The 22,139-nt window shown below is 49.3% G+C and overlaps 1 protein-coding gene across 5 annotated transcripts in view; it reads left to right on the top strand.

The window, feature by feature from the left end:
* The first annotated feature begins 7,981 nt into the window (after positions 1 to 7,981).
* Positions 7,982 to 22,139, top strand: part of EMID1 (EMI domain containing 1) — a 63,799-nt gene continuing 49,641 nt past the window's right edge. For 2 of the 5 annotated variants that reach the window (XR_014151411.1, XM_081841951.1), the window contains exons 1-2: positions 7,982 to 8,665; positions 21,864 to 21,977. Coding sequence is in view for 4 of the 5 variants with exons in the window: in XM_081841951.1 (XP_081698077.1) it covers positions 8,535 to 8,665; positions 21,864 to 21,977 (245 nt within the window). In the remaining variant the exon portion in view is untranslated. The remainder of the gene's footprint in view (positions 8,666 to 21,863; positions 21,978 to 22,139) is intronic. The other 3 variants (XM_081841953.1, XM_081841950.1, XM_081841952.1) reach the window with 3 other exon arrangements.

The following is a 22,139-nucleotide window of genomic DNA, read 5'->3' as shown; positions in this document are numbered from 1 at the left end:
CAGAGTCTTTACCTGAAGCGTATGTAACCTGAAGCCTATGTAACCTGAGGTACCACTGTACAGCGTTTCAGCATGGTATTGGAATTTCAGATTCATGCGTCCCTATAGCAAATTTCTTAGATCCCGCTATCCTTTCCTCGCCCCCCAACCTGAGATCAAATCAGAAACTGGGATGACTTCTGTAAATCCAGGACTGTCCCTGGAAAATAGGGACACTTGGAAGGTCTGGAATTCCAGTTTAATGATGCACTTCAGGAAGATGTGTGGACCACAAACATGGCTGCCCCATTTTGGCCTACAATCTAGGGCCACTCAATAAGGGGATGAGGCTGACCTGTGGCGCTTCAGGTCCACCCTACTTAAACCTAGCAGGGGACTCACATCGCCCTCTCCTGACGCAAAACATGACCGGACTGGGGAGCTCTATAATGGTGGGGAAGCTGTTTCTCATGGAAGTCTGTTGGCCATTATGGGCCTTTGTGAAAACCACTCCAAAACCACTCAGCTCACAAATATCTCTTACGTACATGCAAACACACATGAATAATAAACGCACGTACACACAACACACACATAATCCCATGAAAGTGGCATTCGACTCTGCAAAGTCCTTTGTCCCTCTTGGCTGGCGATAAATTGTCACCCTTTCTCCCACAACAATGCGCCCCGGCAGCATATGGAATTTGTCACAGCCCAGCCATCGGCCTGCAACTAATTTAGAGCACAATAGGACGGGCTATGCTCTTTCCCCCTGTCTCCCCGCTTTTCTTTCCTCGCACTCGGTCCGCCGTAATAAACACCATCTGCTTTCCCTTCCTTCTTGCGCCGATTTGCAGGAGACTCGACGAAAAGAAAATATGATGAAAGGAACTGACTCCTCGCTGCACCTTGCCCTGTTTGCAGAGCTCAGCTCTCCCAAATACCTCCCGCAGCAGGGTATGTGAGAATTTGCTTCGCAACTGGGGTGGAAAGGAAAGGAAAATATAAAATACATTCCACAGGGCATGAAATGGCCGGGCCTTTTTAATACTTAAGCAAAAGAGAATTACCCACACCCTATAAATTTGGCAGAACCAGGCCCATACACAAGGATAGTGGAAAAATACAGGCCAATCCAGAGTGTATGGACTGCAACCTTAGTGCGAGGCAGGACCCAGCCCTAGAAGGCTGTTGTTCACATTGTGTTCTGCAGAAGATAAGGGGCATAGCTGTCAACTTACAGATTTGAAAATAAGGGACCAGCAGCCAAAATAAGGGATCAACAATTACGTTGATAAAATACATATTTTGTTGCGTGCAAATGGCTTTAGATACCTATTAGGTCCTATAAATTACCATATAGCATATATTCAGCACACAAAAACAGCAACAATTTGTTGTTGACAAAGCACGGCTGGACATAGAAAGGGCCCCATTACCTTCAGTAGCTTATTTAAGGGACATCATCAATAAGGGACAGCAGCGGGACATGGCCCTGGGATAAAGGGACTGTCCCGCCAAATAAGGGACGCTTGACAGCTATGATAAGGGGTGCTTGCTGATCTGTGCAATCACAGAAGATGATTGGGGAGGTTCTATTCTAAGACAGCCTTTGCCAAGCTCAACACTCCAGATGTTTTGGGCTATAGTTTTTGGGCTGGTGGGGGTGGGTTCTGGGAGTTGTAGTCCAAAACATCCAGAGGGTTGCCGCTTTAGTGCATGGTGTAGAGAAAGCAGATTTTTTGTTGCATTGATTTGTTTGATTTACTTTAATAAAATAGAAAAAAATTAAAAGGAGGAGAAGCTACTGTTCCCAGGATTCTTTGGAGGAGGCTGTGACTGTTTGATGTGGTATGAAACTGCTTTAAAACTATCGTGCGGATGGTTACAGCCTTTCACCAAGAAAAATGCCTTCCTCCTAGGAATACAGGAACACTTGCCTTATACCGAGTCTGATCATTGGTCCATCTAGCTCAGTACTGCCAACACTAACTGGCAGCAGCTCTCCAGGGCTTCAGGCAGCGAGTCTCTCCCAGCCCTACTTTGAGATACTGGGGATTAAACCTGGGATCTTATGCATACAAAGCAGGTGCTCTACCACTGAGCTACTGCCCTTCATCTAAAAATAAATTAAGATGCTAGTCTAAAAATATAGAGCTGAATTAAAGAGGAAGCTGCCTCCTATTGAATCAGACCACTGGCCCATCTAGTTCAGTGCTGTCTGCACAAACTGGCAGCAGCTTTCCAGGGTTTCAGACAGCGAGTCTCTCCTGGCCCTAATTGGAGATGCCACTGGAAGCTGGACCTGGGACCTTATGCATACAAAGCAGCTGTTCTACCCCTGAGCCATGAACCTTCCCCTCTCCAAGCAACCATTACAAAAGGGTGGGGGAATAAATGAAGGACTCATTGACTGAGATGCATCTCCGATGGATGTGGGGCGTGAGATGCTCCCTTCACTTGTCTGTGAGCCTATCCTCCTCCAGACGCTGCCAGACGATGTTTACAGACAACACAGGTGTTCATCTGTGTTGCGAGCCCTCTGGCACCGTCCCCAGAACATCGGAGCTCTTTCCACAATGAGGGATTGTGCACTGCAATCAGAGGTAGCCAGATCTGGAGACCAGAATTTGGCAACTGGCTGAAAAACTGAAGGAAATGAGCATGCCATAATTAGTTTAATTGAGCTAAATTATATACATAAACAATCTAAGACACGTCGGGGGCTTTCTTCCACAGGGGTTCCCCAGCCTTCATCCCCTCCCCATGTACTTATCGGTCTCTCACACACAATTTCACACAAAATTTCTGCCTGGGTGCCTGCCAGGAGTTTTTTGATAGCTGCAAGGCAGGCTAAAAAACTCCCACCTATTGAGCTGTTCATGTACTTTGCCTATAGTATTCCTGTCTTTGAACAGCCTAGCCCATGCTAGCTCTACATTTATCAGAAAGTGGTCGCCTTTTATTTTGGCTGGGCTCCTGCATATTCCAGTTTCCTCCTTGTAGCTGCTAAACAAGCCAACATTCAACAGGTGCAGCTGTGGCAAACTTCATCTGTTGAGTTTTGACTTGACTCATATTTGTCTTTCCTAAACCTATTACCATATTTTTTTAAATAGCTATGGTTTTCCCAGTACTGATGTATGGAAGTGAGAGCTGGACCATCAAGAAGGGTGATTGCCGAAGAATTGATGCTTTTGAATTCTGGTGCTGGAGGAGACTCTTGAGAGTCCCATGGACTGCAAGAAGACCAAACCTATCCATTCTGAAGGAAATCAGCCCTGAGTGCTCACTGGAAGGACAGATCCTGAAGCTGAGGCTCCAATACTTTGGCCACCTCATGAGAAGAGAAGACCCCCTGGAAAAGACCCTGATGTTGGGAAAGATGGAGGGCACAAGGAGAAGGGGACGACAGAGGACAAGATGGTTGGACAGTGTTATTGAAGCTACGAACATTAATTTGACCAGACTGCGGGAGGCGGTGGAAGACAGGAGTGCCTGGCGTGCTCTGGTCCATGGGGTCACGAAGAGTCGAACACGACTAAACGACTAAACAACAACAACAACAAAACCTACTACCAAACAATGCTCTCAGGTGACTCTGAGTTTGAGTGTTATGAGCATGAAAACTTTGTTCCTGCTGCTGATCACTGAAGCTATATATGAACTAGGGATGCTCCTTAATAATGTAAGAAAAGCCCTGCTTCAAATGGGTCAAAGGCCCATTCAGTCCAACATCCTCACTGCGGCCAACTAGATGCCTACAGGAAGTCACAGGTAGGAACCAAGCGCAACAGCAATCTCCCTAGTTGTGATTTCCAGCCACTTTCCAAGGCAGGAGTCAGGAGCAGGCCAGCAATAACTCACGAGGTGTCAATGAACTTAACTCTGGATTCAGAGAAACAAAGCAGCTCAGGCCTAGTGAGCACAGCAACTCTTCCCAGTAGATTTTGCTGCAGTGAGGCAGTTGCAAGGACTGAAGGTCCTTGCCTTCCCATAGCTCTCTAAATTTCCTCCTTCCCTGGGTCGTCCCCAAGCAACCTGAGACTTCCTTGCTTTGTCTGTCTTTGTTCCGCCCTCTTCATACCTCTTCTGGTTCTGGGAGACCAGGGAAGAGGGAAGCTGGTCGCAACATGTGGGGAGTCTCCCTGGCTTCTTCAGCAGCCTGCCTCTTCTCTGTCTCCTGGGCCCCCCTCCTCTCCCGCCTCTGAGGCTGGACTGCTCTCTGCCACAGACTCCTCCTGCTCACTAAACCCTGTTGCCTCTTCAGCTTCCGACACCTCCCCCCCCACTCTGTTCCTTCTTCTCCCTCTGACCACTCGTTGTCCTCCTACCACCAACCCCCTGGCTCTGAGCCTACTTCATTTGGGGGGGGGTGTTCCCAGCTGGTGCCCCCACCACTCCTTTGCATCCAAGCCACTCCATGACACCAGAAGTCATCAGTTCTCAAAAGTTTCGAGGGCATGGAGGTCCTCTTGAAGCAGGGATAGGGAACATCCAGCCAGTGGGCCTTATATACCCCAGCTTCCTCACAAGCCCCCCCCCCTGCCCCCCCAAGCCTGACATTGTTTCCTGCAGGCAAGAATTGAACAGTGTCTAGGAGGGGATGTAGCATTTATTAATACACATGAGAAAGAATGTGGCAATCCTGCTTTTAGGGAACATTGAGTGAGTACTGTAGTGCTTTGGGGAATGGCCATCCCTGGCCACCTTTGGCTGAGTTGGCTTCCTGTATTAACCACTGGGGGGCACTGTCTCTCCTTAAATGAGTACACACTCTAGTGCTCTTAATTCAGATTGGAGCTGGGGCACAGGTTGAGGTGATCACAGGAAGAGTGCTGGAAATGATGGATGACCTTCAGAAGGTGACTTTCCTTTGCTACCACTGTTATGTGCAGCTGGAGAGTTTCTGTACCAGTTCTGTCTGATGCTGCTGGGGAAGCTTTTTCAACCAGACACCAAAATCGACATTATGGCCAGAGTTACATATTAAGTGTATTACACTACATCCCTCATCTGTGGACAAAAGTTATCTAGAGATTTCCAGTAATCTCACACTGAGTTTATTATGAAGATGTGCTTTGGCTCCTTGTTATCCCTCAACATGCTTCAGTCTCTTACCCTTGGGTATCACCGTGGTGCAATAGTTAGAGCATTGGACTAGAGTGTGAAACCATTGGAATGTGAGTCCGGAGATCAAATCTCTACTCAGCCATAAAGCTCACTGAGTGACCTTGGGCCAGTCAACCTTCTCCTCACTCTAAAGTCCAGGAACTGTTGTGTCACCAAATGGACGTCAATTTCATTCTCTCCGTTTCCCAATTTTGTTTCCAATCCACTGTCTCAGGCAGTATGTCTCTGAATGCAAGTTGCTGGGAATCACAAGTGGGGGGAGGTAAGTATTTTATTTTATTTTAAAATGTTGAGTACAGTCAAACCTCGGTTCTCAAACGGCTCCGTTTCTGAACGTTTCAGCTCCCGAATGCCGAAAACTTAGAAGTAAATGTTCTGGTTTTTGAAAATTTTTCAGAACCCGAATGTCCAATGCAGCTTCCGTTTTGAGTTTCCCTATTGACTTGAGGCTTCCGCTTTCAGTTTTTGGTTTTCAAACGTTTCAGAAGTTGAAAGGTCTTCCGGAATGGATTTTGTTAAAAAACGGAGGTTCTGCTGTAAAAGGTGACATGATAGAAGCTCATTAAATGAAGCAAGACCTGGAAGAAATGTGGTGCTTTGTTTTCTTGGTGTTTTTGTCACACACAAAAAAAGAGCAGCTCAACAACTTTCAGGTTTTCCTAAAAAAGTTCAACAACTTTCAGGGTGTCCTGGTTTTTACTTTTTGAAATATGGCAACCCCATGCAGACACATGGGGGGACTGTAAACATTGAGGTCAATGAGGTCCTTTTCTGCATCTGTGGACTCTCGCTGCACTGGTGATGGGTGTTTTCCTCTGCTTTGTGACATGCTACCCTCCCTTTTGGAGTCTGATTCCATGCGCAGTAGATATACACCACTGCCCTTCTGGGCATGTATTTGGTTGAGGTTGCTGAATTAGAAAAAAAGTAATCAAGTGCATATATGTTATGTGTGTGTATATACGTATATATACACATGCCCATACATCACATGTAGATAGACAGGAGTAGACACACATAGATCTTAGAGACAACAAGGCTCTTGGAGTTGTTACAAGGTAGAGTGATGAATGAGAGTCATCTCAACAGCCCCCAGTGACTTTGGCGCTGGCGAGCTCCTTTCCCCCGAAGATAAAGATGTTCTTGTTCCTGGTGGGAGGGAATGAAGAGAGCAAGGGAAGCAGAACAAAATGGGGTTCTTGGCTGCTCAGCAAGAGGCCTTTCCCAGGCAAAATCACCCTGCTCTTCATGCACTGCTCCCATAGAAGAACGCACAAGGTTATCTCCATGCAAGATGGCACCTCAACTGCTCCTAGTACCAACCTCCACCCATTGGTGCATCTCCATAAACTGTCCCCCCCCCCAAGGCTGTGATGATGTTCCTTCCACCCAGGACTGCCAGCAACTGTCCTAAGTCACTTTAGCACACACACACCACAAAGCAGCTGCATTGCATGATCTGAGGGTGGGGGGCACTGCAAGCCTAGATTAAGGAGAGGGCAAGAGGTAGTACATGGGTAGGCAAACTAAGGCCCGGGGGCCGGATACGGCCCAATTGCTGCCTAAATCCAGCAGGTCTGGGAATCAGTGTGTTTTTACATGAGTAGAATGTGTCCTTTTATTTACAATGCATCTCTGGGTTATTTGTGGGGCATAGGAATTCATTAATTTCCACCAAGGTCTGAGGGACAGTGGACCAAGGTTTGAGGGACAGTGGACCAGCCCCCCTGCTGAAAAAGTTTGCTGACCCCCTGATGTAGCACATGCTCCAGGCAGCAGGTTAGGGGGCTGACGAACAGCATCCTGCCCTGAAGATGATGTGGTGTGGGAGAGAGAGAAGAGAAAGATGTTGCAGCACAATGCCTCAAATGCCTCCCAGGTTTTGCAGCTCCCAGCTGATTTCGCAGCTGGGAATGATGGGAGTTGTACTTCAAAACCTATGGAGTGAACCAAATTGGGGAAAACTGGTGAATGGGGTTTTTTTTCCTGGGTAAGTTTTACTGAACTTAAGTGGAGAAATAATGATGATGGGGCAATTCAGCCCTTCTCTTTCCCCCTGGTTGTTCTCACACCCTTGAGATGTCCTCCTTTGAGCTGTATTTCTCCCACAGAGGTGAAAAAATATATATAACAGGTTAAACAAGGGTCACACACTGCCGGCTCTTTTTGCAGCTCCTATGAGCAGGTACCCTCTTGGAGCAGCTCGCTGTGTCTCCCACACAAAGGAAAGGGGGCAAATTTGGGGTGCCACACAATTGCCCTTTATGACATGCCAAATCTGCACCCCCCCCCCGCTTTGTAAAGGCCTCCTTTGAGGTGCAACTCCTTGGCAACGGGGGTGGGGGGTGGGAGAGGAGAGACATTGGCTTCCTGAAAAAAGCTGGTCTTGTGTGTGTGATCTCAACACATCCACCCCACCCCCTAAGTCCTTTCTTTTTCTGCTTAAGAAGGCCAAGAGTGAATAGGGGAACTTTTCCAGGGTTTGAACATGAAAGACTGAGCAGGGGGAGGGGGCAAATGAGGAGGGAGGGGACCCTTTGCAAAGGCCTCGGCCTCTCTCTCTGGTTTCCTTGATCTAATCGAAGGTGGGGGGGGGGGCTTGAGAAAAGGGGAGGGATCTGCAGGTGAAATGTATAGATACATGTTGCATTGGTTATGCAACGTATTTTGCAAATAAGATATTTTGCAAATAAAATATTTTGCAAAGAGGCACCTTGTACCAAAAGTGGGAAGGGTTAAGAGTTTCAGGCTAGACAAAGTTCTCTCTCACCCCTCTGCTGGAAATCCAGCCCCTGGAAGGCTACCCTTCCCCACGGCCGGGGCCCTCCAGCATGTGGGGGAGGAGGAAAGAAGGAGGCCCTTTTCTACTTTTGCACTCTTCTGATCTATCCGGTGCAGCCTGCACGCTTTTGCACGCGCGCGCAGCAGCTGATCAGCGCCCTCCTGCAGCCTAGCTGGATGCGGAGAGAAAGGAGTTGAATGCCATTTTCTCCTCCCGTGCTTTTCTTTTCTCTTTTTTAAAAGATAGATCTCATTCCTTCTTCTATTTATTTGGGGTTTGCAGCTTGTAAGCAGCAGCAGCGCGCAGCTGAGCTCTTTCCCCTCCTCGCTCTGTTTTGGCTGAAACCCCTGGATTTATTCCGCCTGGGCTTGGCACGGAGCCACCCATACTCTCTCTCTCTCTCTGTGTTTCTCTCTCTCTCTCTCTCTCTCTCTGTCCTTTGCCAAGCGGAGGACTTTTCCTCTCCCGCGGTTGCCTTGGCTGGGCGTCTCAATGAGGGCTCCTTAAGCCGGGGAGCCTTTTGCGCGTCGGGGAGGGCGCACGGCTCGCTCGCTCGGTTTTCCACCCCTTCTCCCCGCCATCAGAAACACGGTTGCCTGCAGGGGGACTGGCCGGCTCTCCAGCTGCCCCGCGGCTCTTTATGGAGACGGCCGGGAGAAGGCGGCGGCGCTGGCCGGGCTGCCTCCGAGCTGCGCTTTGGCTTTGCTGCTTGCTCCCGGCGCCGGTCAGCTGCACCTGGAACCGCGCGGGGCTCCAGTACGCCAATCGGAGGTAAGGCGGGCGTGTGGTTACTCCGGGGGGTTTAATGCGGATTGTGCTTTTTAATGCCCAGAGCTCCTTGGGCTAGGCCCATCTAATTCATCCTTCTTTCCCAGCAGACAGATGCCTCTGGGAAGCTCGCAAGCCCTGTTGCTTTATCTCTTTGCGGATAGACTGCTCCTACACAAGGGAGCTCCATTTTATTTATGGCATTCATAGGTTCAACTTTTCCTCCAAGGAGCTCAAAGTGGTGTGCAGGAGTGCCAGCTTGGCTCTGCGACTGTGGGTGCCTGGGGCTGTGGGTGTCATGCAATGTGCATGGCCCTGGCACCAAAATTTGTGGGTGCGTCATGTGGAATTTTGTGGGTGCTCAGGGTCCCAGGGAGTTGGCACCTATGGTGGTATGCATGCCCCCTTCGCAGCTTTATGTAACCCTCCACAACAGCCCTGTGAGGTTGGTTAGGCTGAGAGGCAGTGACTGGCCCAAGAAGACCCAGTGAGCAGTGGCGTAGCGTGGGTTGTCAGCACCCGGGGCAAGGCAAGTAATTTGCGCCCCCTAACCCGTGGATTTGCACCCCCTAACCCTAACCCCCAGATGTTGCGCCCGGTGCGGCCGGGCCCCCCTGCACTCCCCACACTACGCCACTGCCAGTGAGCTTCATGGCCAAGTAGGTATTGGAACACTGGTCTCTCCCGGGTCCTCGTCTGATGCTCTAGCCATTATGCCACACAGTCATGTTATTTCTGCAGAAAGGTTTCCAGAATGCCTAATGAACAAAACATACAAGAAGCTGCCTCAGTACTGAGGCAGGTCATTGGCCCTTGTAGATCAGTGATGGTCACACTGACAGGCAGCAGCTCTCCAGGGTTTCAGGCAGGGAATATTTTCCTTGCCACATCTGCAGACGGAGCTGGCGAATGAATGTGGGACCTGCATGCAAAGCGGCCGCTTTGCCATTGAACTGCAAACCTCCCTCACTGATATTTATTGTCTTAGCTGTTGTTGCCACCCTGATGGAGGAAGGGCAGCGAATAGAGGAAACAAATAGCATAAGAAATAAAAATGAAATGAGAAACAACAGGGCACATTCAGAGAAAGGGCTGGGCAGGGAGGAGGAGAAAAGCAAGCTCAACTCCATCAGCACAGTAGGAGAATCTTAATCTCCGGGTTGTGGGTTCAAGCCCCACGTTGCGCAAAGGATTCCTGCATTTCAAGGGGGTTGGACTAAATGACTCTCGTAGCCCCTTCCAACTCTGCAATTCTATGATATACCAACCAGCCAGGATGGAGAGAGTAATGGATGTGTTCAGACTATGTGAATTTGCACCAGCTTTTGAAAACCACCTGGGCTGCTAGCCATGAATGGGTCTGGTGGCAGTGAATTCCATAAGTTAATTGTGCTTTGTCAGCTCTGAAGTTAGGGCTAGTTCTGAAGGCATGTTTTAATAACCATATAAAAGTTATCATAACTTTTATACTTGCAGTGAAGGAAATTAAGGAATGGTGAAATGATAGGACCTCCCCACCCCCACTTTGAATATAGTTTTAGAGCACTCCTGATCTATATTGCAGGTCTTGCAGGGTAATGACTAATCTAGCTACTGAATTTAGGTATAAATGGCAAAGGGTAGCTGTAGTTTTGGTTCCCACGTTGGCTTGGGAAGTACAGTGGTACCTCGGGTTAAGTACTTAATTCGTTCCGGAGCTTTGTTCTTAACCTGAAACTGTTCTTAACCTGAAGCACCACTTTAGCTAATGGGGTCTCCTCCTGCTGCTGCTGCTGCGCCGCCGGAGCACAATTTCTGTTCTCATCCTGAAGCAAAGTTCTGAACCTGAAGCACTATTTCTGGGTTAGCAGAGTCTGTAACCTGAAGCGTATGTAACCTGAAGCGTATGTAACCTGAGGTACCACTGTACAAGCTATGTAGGCTTGCATCAAAACATGAACCGGATCAAATTTCTCTGCCATCCTTATTTGTGACACGTATTTTGGGGTAGCAAGTCTTGGTGAAAGGGCGCTTCCAAAGATTTTGCTAGCAACATTGGCTAGCAATAAATAAAGCAAAGGACACCTGCATCAATGGACAGAGAACAACAAGGCGAGTTAAGGAAGGGTGGCCCATGTCCCAGTGCAGGTGTCATTTGCTCTTTGTTTATTTATCTGTCACATTTATATCCCACCAAGGAGCTTGAGACAGCATACATGGTTCTGCCCCTCCTCGTTTATTCCCCACAACAACCCTGTGAGGTAGGTTAGGCTGAGAGACAGTGACTGGCCCTAGGTCACTCAGTGAATTTCTAAGCTGAGCGGGGGATTGAACCCTGGTCTCCCGGGTCTTAGTCCAACACTCTAGCCACTATACCACTCTGGCGTTCCTAGCTGGGCAGCCTCTAACACTGAAATTGGGGACCTCAGGCCCAGGGACCAAATGTGGCCCTCTGTTCCCCTTTATCTGGCCCCTGGGAATCTCCCTAGCCTTGCCTTTCACCTTCCTCCAGTGTTTTTGCCTGGCTGGGCTGTGTCCTTGAAGCCTGATGATGATGCTTGCTTGCTTGCTTGGACGGACGGATGGAGGACAGAGAGTCTGTAGCACTAGAAACCAACCTGGTGTACAAAGGGAGACATTTATACCTGTTGCTCTGCCCACTCTCAATTCCCAGCATGCAGCCCCCAGGCTGATAAAAGGCTCTGGGCTCCTGCTACTAAGTGTGCTGCACCAGGTTGAGAGGGGGAAAAGAATGTGGAGGCAGGAAAGGAAGCATTTCCTACTCTTTGAATGACCACAGCTAATTATAGGCATTGCCCTGATAATGTTGGGGGTGGAGCATCCTGGCTCACTCTGGGCCATCACTTGCCTGTGATGGCAATGCAGGAGTCGGGCTACGGAATTTTCTGAACCACCAAGCTGATTTCTGCTTGCTGCGTTTCAAGGGGGTTCCGCTCTGGCCTTCAGTAAACACTGCAATCAAATGGAGGGGGAGAGTGGAAACCCTACTAGGTAAAGGTAAAGGACCCTGTGATCTAAACCACTGAGCCTCTTGGGCTTGCCAATCAGAAGGTCGACAGTTCAAATCCCCACGACAGGGTGAGCTCCTGTTGCTCTGTCCCAGCTCCTGCCTACCTAGCAGTTCGAAAGCACACCAATGCAAGTAGATAAATAGGTACCGCTGTGGTGGGAAGGTAAAAGGTGTTTCTGTGTGCTCTGGTTTCCATCACGGTGTCCCCTTGCACCAGAAGTGGTTTAGTCATGCTGACCACATGACCCGGAAAGCTGTCTATGGACAAACGCTGGCTCCCTCAGCTTGAAAGCGAGATGAGTGCCGCACCCCATAGTCGCTTTTGACAGGGCCAGATAAATGGGTTGTGTGTATCCTGAGTCAGACCTTTGGTCTGTCTAGCTGTCTAGTATTGTCGACACTGGCTAGATTTCAGAGAGGCTTCTCTCCTAGCGTTATGTGGGGATGCTGGGAATTGAACTTGGGACCTTCTGCAAAGCAAATCCTCTGCCACTGAGCTACAGCCATTCCCCTGAATGCCTTGGTTGTTTTCCTGATGAGTTAGATTTTTTACTGAGCATTACGTTTTTTTACGGTGTGACTTTCTTTGGTGGCATTTTTTCCCTCTGTAAATGAATGGTGACATAGAAATACTTCAATTAAATAAAATGGCACAGGCTGCATCATGCATGTGCTTTTAGGTCATATCCATGCTATACATTTAAGGCACTTTAATAGTCCTCTCTCCCCCCCTGCCCCGAATCCTAGGAACAAAAGTTGTCTGCTCTGGTGGCTACTAGCCAGTGTTTGAAATTACCCAGGTGCCAGGCACATTTTGCACCTGGCTACTGGCCACTTGCGACCAAGTGAAGATGCCCGGGCTCCAGGATGGCACCTGACGCCTCCACCACCTGCAGGTGCATGCCAGGGAATCATTGGATCTTGACTGTTTCCACATACAGTGGACGTTCGGCTTGCAAACGTGATTCCTTCAGGATGCACGTTCGCAACCTGCAGCATTCGCAACCCGCACGATTTAACGCTTCTGCGCATGCGCAACCACTGAAACCCGGAAGTAACCTGTTCCGATACTTCCAGGTTTCGGCAATCCGCAACCCAAAAAACCCGCAACCTGAAGCGGCTGTAACCCGAGGTATGACTGTACTAGCAACACATCCTATAGAATTCTACCCATGATATTTTATCTGCACAATCAGAATGCATTTCAGGAGCCAAAAAGTCGTGTTTTGGACTCACAGCTGTCCATGGAGGCGCAGGTCAGTTTTGTGTCCAGGGCAGCCGTCTACCAGCTCCACCTGGTACACTCGCTGATACACTACCTGCCCACATACTGTCTCACCAGAGTGGTGCATGATCTGGTTATCTGCCACTTGAACTACTGCAATGCTCTACATAGGGCTACTTTGAAGGTGACCCAGAAACTGCAACTAATCCAGAATGCGGCAGCTAGACTGGTGAACATGTAACACTGATCCTAAAGGATATTCATTGGCTCTCGGTACGTTTCTGAGCACAATTCAAAGTGTTGGTGCTGACTTTTAAAGTCCTAAATGGTGCTAAATTTTTAGAGTCCAGTATACCTAAACGAGTGTCTCTACCCCCATCGTTCAGCCCGGATACCGAGGTCCAGCTCCAAGGGCCTTCTGGCGGTTCCCTCACTGCAAGAAGCAAAGTTACAGGGAACCAGGCAGAGGGCCTTCTCAGTAGTGGCGCCCTCCCTGTGGAACACCCTTCAGATGTCAAGGAGATAAACAACTACAGTGGATGCTCTGGTTGTGAATGTGATCTGTGCAGGGTGCACGTTCGCAACCTGCAGCGTTCGCAACCCACGTCTGCGCATGTGCGGGTTGTGATTCAGTGCTTCTGCACATGCCCAAAGCACGATTTAGCACTTCTGCACATGCGCAACCGCCGAAACCCAGAAGTAACCCATTCCGTTACTTCTGGGTTTCGGCGGTCCATAACCCGAAAAAACGCAACCTGAAGTGGCTGTAGCCTGAGGTATGACTGTATACAACTTTTGGATGGTATCTGAAGGCAACCCTGTATTGAGAAGTCTTTAGTGTTTAATGCTTTATTATGTTTTATATATTTTGTAAGCCACCCAGAGCGGCTGGGGAAACCCAGCCAGATGGGCAGGGTATAAATAATAAAATTGTTGTTGTTGAAAAATACGACTTGTATCTGTCTGGGCCAAAAATGGCAACTAGGCATTCCGTTTTGGCGACTGCAATCCTGGCTTAAGGAGCCATTCGGTGCCTAGCTTACATATCTGAGTTTCTAGCACTCCTGCCAGCCACAATGGCTGTCCTCTGCTTCCACAGTCGGAGGCAGCAATGCTTCTGAGTACGAGTTGCTGGAAACCGCAGGAGGGGGAGAGGACTCCTGTGTTCGAATCCCACTTGCAGGTTTCCAACAGGTGTCTGGTTGGCCACTGTGAGACCAGGATGCTGGACTAGATGGGTCATTGGCCTGACCAGCAGGGTACTTCTTGGGTCTTTACATTCTTTCTCCCAGCCCTGCCTTAAGGGAGAGCATCCCTTTCAGCCAGCGGCAATGCTGGCCAGATGACGTTCCTCCCTAGACCAGGCAGCCTGCCTCCCAGGCGTCATGGGAACCGTGTCTAGGGAGGTCTTGCAGCTGGAGAGCGGAATCGAGACAGCCGCAGAGCGCTTCTTATGGTGGGCCCAGGTTTTTTTTGGGGGGGGGGAAGGGAGGGAACAGAAGATCAGGGAGATCTGCTCATTAACTCCACTTGGCCACTGGCGCCCGTCCCTCTTGGCGGGCTGGGATCTTGGCCACAGGGGCGGCCCTGATGCTGAGTGCTCACATTCCACGAGCGCCAGGGACAACCCCTTCCAGCTGCTCTGGGGTGAGCGGTTGTTGGCCAGCTACCCACCCACCCGCAAGCCTGCAGCATCAGGACCAGAAGAGGCCTGATTGACAGGGGGAAGGCAAGGCATAAAGAGGCTTTTGTGATGGGCTGGGGGGGGGCAGTGGCGAGGCTGTCGCATGGCCTCGCTCCAGGAGGTAGGTGGTGGCCGTGGGGCTAGCATGATGCTGAGGAGGAATGTGACAGGAATGTCAGAAGTAGGGGAGTTGTCATCATCCATCCCCCTTCATCAACCCGGGACTGGAACCAGTCCCTGGGCAAGTGTGTGCTCAAGAGATGAGGCTCTGTTGGCCTTTAACAGTAAGCACCTTGACCCCTGTGAGACTCTCCCCCACCCCCCCAAAAAAGTATCAGAGCGACTTAGTAAGTTTCCCGTCCTCATTGAGCCCTTGGCGACTTCACTCCGCTAACCCAGAAATAGTGCTTCAGGTTAAGAACTTTGCTTCAGGATGAGAACAGAAATCGTGCTCTGGCGGTGCGGCAGCAGCGGGAGGCCCCATTAGCTAAAGTGGTGCTTCAGGTTAAGAACAGTTTCAGGTTAATAACGGACCTCCGGAACGAATTAAGTACCGTATTTTTTGCACCATAACACTCACTTTTTTCCTCCTAGAAAGTAAGGGGAAATGTCTGTGCGTGTTATGGAGCGAATGCCTACGAATGACGGGGGCATCTGCTGCAGTCGTGAGCAGAGGATCCATGGTTCCCCTTCCTTCCCTCTTCCGTGGCTCGCTTTGAAGCAGCAAAGTGGGAGAAGAGCCACTGAGTGGGGAGGAGAGAGGGACAGAGAGCCTGCTTGCTTTAAAGGAGCAAATCGGGAGAGGAGAGGAGCCTTCTCCTCTTATACCCCTCTTCTGCATTATTAACAGTATCCTTCTCCACCCACCTCACGCGTGTTCCTTGTCCCTTGAGTGCTTTTCCTTCCCTCCCCAGTATAAACGTGGTTACAAAACATGGATCCACATGGATCCTCAGGATTTTTGCATTGGGCTACCCCAAACTCACCGTCAGATCACATGTCTGTGGCCACAGCATGAACCACAAAAATCATACATCCACTGTTTCATTTAGAATATTTTTTTTCTTGTTTTCCTCCTCTAAAAACTATGTGCGTGTTATGGTTGGGTGTGTGTTATAGAGCGAAAAATACGGTACTTAACCCGAGGTACCACTGTCTTTTATTAGTATTTTCCACACAACAACAACTCGAAAAATATCAAAAAATAACAACACACAAAAAACAACATTCAAAACAAACAAACAAAACACAAATCCATATCTTACAAGTTAATAATATAAACACTAAAAAGAAAAACAAACATTGACTTCCACCAATCCCACAGCACCTCCTTTACCTCTCATTGTGTCTTCCTGCTTTCCTGTTTTTCTTGTCATCTCTATCCTAGCATCCAGATATAAATCCCTCTTTCTTATCCTTTCACCTCACAAGGTTATTCCTTCCTTCCTTGGCAGGAGGGGAGACACCTTGATCATGAAGGTTGTCTCTCCTTTCAGCTGCCATAGAATCCTAGTGTTGGAAGGGACCTGTCTTTTGCCATGCCTTCCCCATACGCAGAGTGCAGCATGCATTTCAGTGATGTAGGCAGGCCTGAGACTGGGAATGAATGAACCCTGTCTGTAGGTGGTCTCTTCTGGTTGAAGGACTGTGCGGGGCAGTGGTTGCTGGGCAGCCGAATCCTTGCCTCTCATGCTGTGTGGAATGACAGAAGTGGCTTGAGGTTCCTTTGATCTTGCTCCATCCGTGAGGCTGCAACACAAGGAAGCTTCTGCTGGGATGTTGGCTTGAGCCTCTGGGGTTGTGTAAAAGGTGGAGGAATGCACGATTTGGGGCTGAACTGGTGTGTAGGGGAAGAGACAGACCCCAGCCCTTATAAATTTGGCTTATGGTGAGTCAGCAAAGTGTCAAGCCAACATTTGCAACAAACCTGTGGGTTGTTGTTGTTTTAAGTGGTGAATTCCAGGAAGCTCAACAACTTTGAGGGAAAGCTTTTCCAGAGGGATTGCAGCGAAAGCAATAGAGGGTTGCTGCATCCAATGTTAGCCCTACTCAGGGTAGACCCACTGAAATGGCAGTACTATGGCTATTGCTATGGCATCGGGCTACAACTTCATCGTCACCGTTGACCACGTTGACTAGGGAAAGGGCAGAGGGAAACAAAATACCTTATCTTCCGGGAATTTGTCTAACCCACTTTTTGAAGCCGTTCAAGTTGGTAGCTGTCACTGTCTCCTGTGGGAGTGAGTTCCACAGATTAACAATGCACTGTGTGAAGAAGTCCTTTCTTTTTTTCTGTCCTGTCTTTCCCAACATTCAGCTTTGTTGGACTTCCACGAATTCTAGTTTTATGCAAAAAGGAGCAATTTTTTTTCTTAATCCACTTTCTCCGTAATTTTATACATTTCTGTCGTGTCACCTCCTTCTTGCCTTTTCTATAAGCCTAAAAAGTTCAAGTTCAGGAATGGGGCACAGAGGGGGCTTTAACTCTTTCCACCCACTGTGTTCTCACCAAAAATCTCTTCCCCCCCCCAGCTGCTATTGGTCCCAGGAGGGGCAATTTTTCTCAAGGCTGTGGTGTGGGAAGCAAATATTAACTGGGCTCCAAAGTCCTAATTTTGTCAGTAGTGTTTCTATTTTACAATCTCTTTAAAAACCATACAGATGATGCATTTGATGTGATTTGCCATTTGACCCTCATCCCCTTTTGGGTAGTGTGCTCCCATGTGAAACTGCCTTCTGCCAGCTCCCACCAATTTACTGGAAGAGGAACACTGGCGAAGTGGTCCAGGCTTATGGGGGGTGGAGTCAAAGACCCCTTACTATTTCTGCAGCTGCAGCGTCCCAGCAGAGATCTTGCCTCCAGCATCTTAGAACCACCCAATCAGCACAAAAAGGGAGTTTTCTAGCCACTAAGAAGTCGTCTCCTTCCACTTTGTGCTGATGGGAGCCAATCAGAGTGAAAGGAAGTGAGCCAGCCAATGAGGGTGGGCTCCTAGGGTCCTTCTGGAGGAGAGGCGTGGGAAGAACACCAAGGACGTGTTTAGGAACCCTGAAAAACAAACCAGGGGCTTCTGTCTCAAGAGAATGGCATGCAAATTCTGCGTACAATTGAACTTTGCAGAAAGCACCACCTGGGTCACTTTTAAGGTGACATTGGAGCACTCCAAATCATTTGTCCATCTACGTGCACAGGAAATAGTTGATCTAGCTGAAAGGCAACACATGGAGATCTGCATTGACTGTTGCAATGTTGTTATTATTATCGAATAATTGTAAAATGGTTGTACAGTGCTACCTCGGGTTAAGAACTTAATTTGTTCCGGAGGTCCGTTCTTAACCTGAAACTGTTCTTAACCTGAGGCACCACTTTAGCTAATGGGGCCTCCTGCTGCCACCGCAGCACAATGTTTGTTCTCATCCTGAGGTAAAGTTCTTAACCCAAGGTACTATTTCTGGGTTAGCGGAGTCTGGAACCTGAAGCGTCTGTAACCCGAGGTACCACTGTATAATCAAAGGAGGAGGAGTGACTGTGTCTCCCCTGAAGGGACCCTACAGCTGTGAATTTGCCGCTAAAGTAATGATAAGGAAGCAGGTGTCTAGCCCACAAGCAATGGCAAAATCTGTGGTCCTCCATATATGGTTAGACTCCCAACACCCTCCAGTCCAACATCTTGGGATGATGAGAGTTGGAGTCCAATAACATCAGTTGAGCAAGCCACAGGATCCCCATGCCTTATTTACACACTTGCCCCACAGGCCTGCGATGTCTGTTGCCTCCATCCAAGACATGGCAGTGCAATCCTTGCAAACTTACTTGTGTGCAAATTGCACTTTGTCACCGTGTGGCTTATTCCCAGGTAAGTGTCTCCATGCAGGCAGCAACCATTTTGCATGGGGGTTCCGTTCCCGGCTCCTGAGCGTGTTGGCAGAGAGCATCTAAGTGTCCCTGCCCCGTTCCGCTTCTGATCTACCTTCATGCATCGATTGGACGTGCTTAAAATAGAATGGCAGGACACGAGTGGCGCTGTGGGTTAAACCACAGAGCCTAGGACTTGCCGATCAGAAGGTCGGTGGTTCGAATCCCTGCGACGGGGTGAGCTCCCGTTGCTCAGTCCCTGCTCCTGCCAACCTAGCAGTTCAAAAGCACGTCAAAGTGCAAGTAGATAAATAGGTACCGCTCCGGCAGGAAGGTAAATGGCGTTTCCGTGCGCTGCTCTGGTTCGCCAGAAGCGGCTTAGTCATGCTGGCCACATGACCCAGAAGCTGTATGCTGGCTTCCTCAGCCAATGAAGCCAGATGAGCACCGCAACCCCAAAGTCGGCCACGACTGGACCTAATGGTCAGGGGTCCCTTTACCTTTACTAAAACAGAATGGCACCCTTAATTTCCAGAAACCACGGTGGTGGTGCTGAATCCTGAAGAATGCAGCAGGTCTATCAACTCACACTTTTAAGATTTTTAAAAAAGGCATCCCCTCCCCCTGGAAAGGCAAACTGGGATTCGCTGGGACATGTACCACCAAACTGGGGCAGCTTAGGGAGGGGAAGGCTACTAGCCAAGATCTGCTGGCACGATCAGAGGCAGTGGTGTTTCTGAAGGCCAGTTGCCGGAAACCACAATGCTCTTGCATGCAGGTCCTGCTTACAGATTCCCTGCTGGAGCATCTGTTTGGTCCCTGTGAGAGCAGGATGCTGGACTAGACAGGCCATTGGCCTAATCCAGCAGGCTCTTCTTGTGTTCTTAAGCCTTTGATAAAAAGGAACCCCTTGGAGTGATGCCTCGACACATCGCTGACATCAGGCCCTTGCTGTTCTGAGCCTGCTCGGCTGCCCCCAGCTCTTGACCTGCTGAAAGGTCTCCATTTAGATTAGATCAAGGCTTGAAAGGTGACCTCCAGATTCCATGTGTTTTGGCAACCTCGGGATCTCGCATTACCTGACCCTTTTGCCGGCTCTCCTGGAAAAGTTTGCTGCTGCCTAGAATTCAGAGACTTAACGTGTCTCATATATGCGCGCCAGACGGACGGAGAGAGTAGCAATGCTAGGTCCTGTGAACCCCCCACAAGGCGAGTATTTCCTTTCTCCATCCTGCCAGTCAGGGATTTATGACTCTGGCACGGAAAATTACAGACCTCTCAAGAGCAAGACTTGGCACCAGGTTTCTGGGGCTGGAGGGAATTCCCCTTCCTGTTTGCTCTCTGGAATGCTTAATCGCCTCTCCAGGGCCCTTTTCCAGCCTTTTCAAGTTCTCGCTCTCTCCTCCCCTATATTATGGGCGCACAGGCGCACCCCCCCTCTTCCTTGCTCAGACTGTGGAGAGGCAGTTCAGTTCAGTGCCAGCGGGGTGTTCATCTGGCAACTCGCAGTGTTTTGGTTTCTTGGACCGAGTAAGGTGTCAATCACAAACTGGGGAAAGTCTGGGCTGGGAATATTCCTGGGGTCATGAAGGCTTCGCACACTGGTTTTAACTGCATGTTGTTGCTTCGGTGTTGTAGTCATTAGGGGCTCGGTGGGAGGGTGCTGGCAATAGGTGCCAACTCCTAGGGGATGAGCTCCCTTCGCCCCTCCCCCCAAATTGAGGGGGCCGGGCATTGCCATTCAAATGGTGTGAGTGCGCCTCATCATGTGATCAGTTATACAGGGCAGGACTTACCTGCCCCCTTCCCAATATTTTATTCAGGTTGGCACCCCTGCCCCTCATTGAGATTCTAGCTCTTGCCTTGAATTTTCTTTCGTTAGGGTGGGGAAACCAAAAGAGTAGGGGGAAGATGAAATGATTGACTTGTAAGGGACCTTTGAGGTCATCTGAACAGCCAAAAACATAAGAGCCTAGCGCAGGTGTCAGCAAGGTTTACCAGTCATGGCCGGATCACTCCTGCGGAGATCGTCCGTGGGCCGGACCAGTGCAGCGCAATGCCAGAAATCACGTCTGTGCATGCCCAGACACCGGAAATCATTCCTGCGCAGAAGTGATTTTTGGCATCTGGGCATGCGCAGAGGTGATTTTCGGTATCTGCGTGTCCATAGATGTGAATTCTGGTGCCACTGAGTGAGCCCCTGTGCCGCACTGTGCCTGTTTAGCGGGTGACTCAGTTTGGGGGTGGCTCATGGGCCGGTAAAATGGTCTTCGTGGGCTGGATCCGGCCCATGGGCCGCACGTTGCCAACCCCTGGCCTAGCAGCTGGGTCAGGTCAGCATCCCGTGTAGCCCGGCATCCTGGACTCAGCGGTGGATGCAGTGCTGCTTGTTTGCGCAAGTGTTTTGCACCTTCCACCCAGTGGCGTCCTCGTCAGAAGGCAAGGATGGTAATGGCGAGGAACGATCAATGATGCTCCTGTAGATAATCTCATAGAATCATCAAGTTGTCCCAAAGAAACCAGAGTCCTTTCTGTTGGGGATAATTCAGACTGAAATTCCCAGGTTTCAAAAAAGTTTATTTATGTGTGCCACTACTGCGGCCTGTGTTTTGTTAGCCCCCAAAAGGAAAACAAGCGAAGTCCGACTACAGAAGATTGGCAGCTAAAGTTGACAGAATATGCGCAGCTTGCAGACTTAACATATAGAATAAGAGAACAAGAAGAACATACGTTTAGAGAAGATTGGAAAACGTTCATTGAATGTATGGGGAATAACTGTGTACGGCTGAAAACGCTGGCAGCATTAAGATAAGTTCAGTAGTTTGAATAAGTTATGATGGATGCAATAATGGAATACTGAATGGTATAGTTTCTGTATGCAGGGATTTAGGATATGTAAAATGAACCGTGGAAGAGAAGAAGGGAAGTCATTGATATCTTAAAGATGTAAAAATGAGTAAAAATTGTAAAACATATACACACACACGCACACACACACACAAAAATATATGTATGTGCATATATGACAGAGAGAATTGTTGAGCTACAAGGGACCCCCAAGTGTCATCTAGTCCAAGCCCCTGCAATACAGGAATCTCAGCTAAGGCATCCATGATAGATGGCGATGGAGCTGGGATAGAAGGGCTCAAGAGATCCCTGGGGTACCTCGGACCTATGTTGTTCAGGGCTTTGTCCATGAATACAAGGACCTTGAACCTGGCTTGGCTGTAAGTGGGCTCTAATGGTGGTGCGGCATGTTGTCAGTCAGATGCCCCCACCAGCACTCTGGCCACCACATTCTGCTGCAGCTGGAGCTCCTGGAAGCTTCCAGACCAGGCACATAACACGAGGGCAAATGGATATTCTGCCTCCGCTTCTGTTCCTCAGCACCTGGTGATTCATCCTGTGTCTCTTGCCTCTTTTCAGGAATTGGTGTTCTTACACTGTCACCCGGACGGTTTCCTGTCATATCCAGAATGGCACCTACCTCCAGAGAGTGTTCCAGAGCTGCTGGTGGCCCACGACTTGCACGGGGGGCAGGTGAGGAAGCCGAAAGCATTTGACCAGCCTCCCACATCCTTTCCAGCCTATTTGCCTTCCCACACACCCTGAAACACGGAAACCGAGCTCTGCCCTCCTCCATTTCCAAACGAGTGGGTCATGTTTGACGGGTCGGTGGGGCTTAACACCTGCCAGTCACCC

Source organism: Podarcis erhardii, assembly GCF_964252035.2.
Source record: "Podarcis erhardii genome assembly, chromosome: 15".
In the NCBI taxonomy this organism is placed as follows: domain Eukaryota; kingdom Metazoa; phylum Chordata; class Lepidosauria; order Squamata; family Lacertidae; genus Podarcis; species Podarcis erhardii.
Note: the sequence above shows the minus strand (reverse complement) of the source record. Positions and strands in the feature narration are given on the sequence as shown.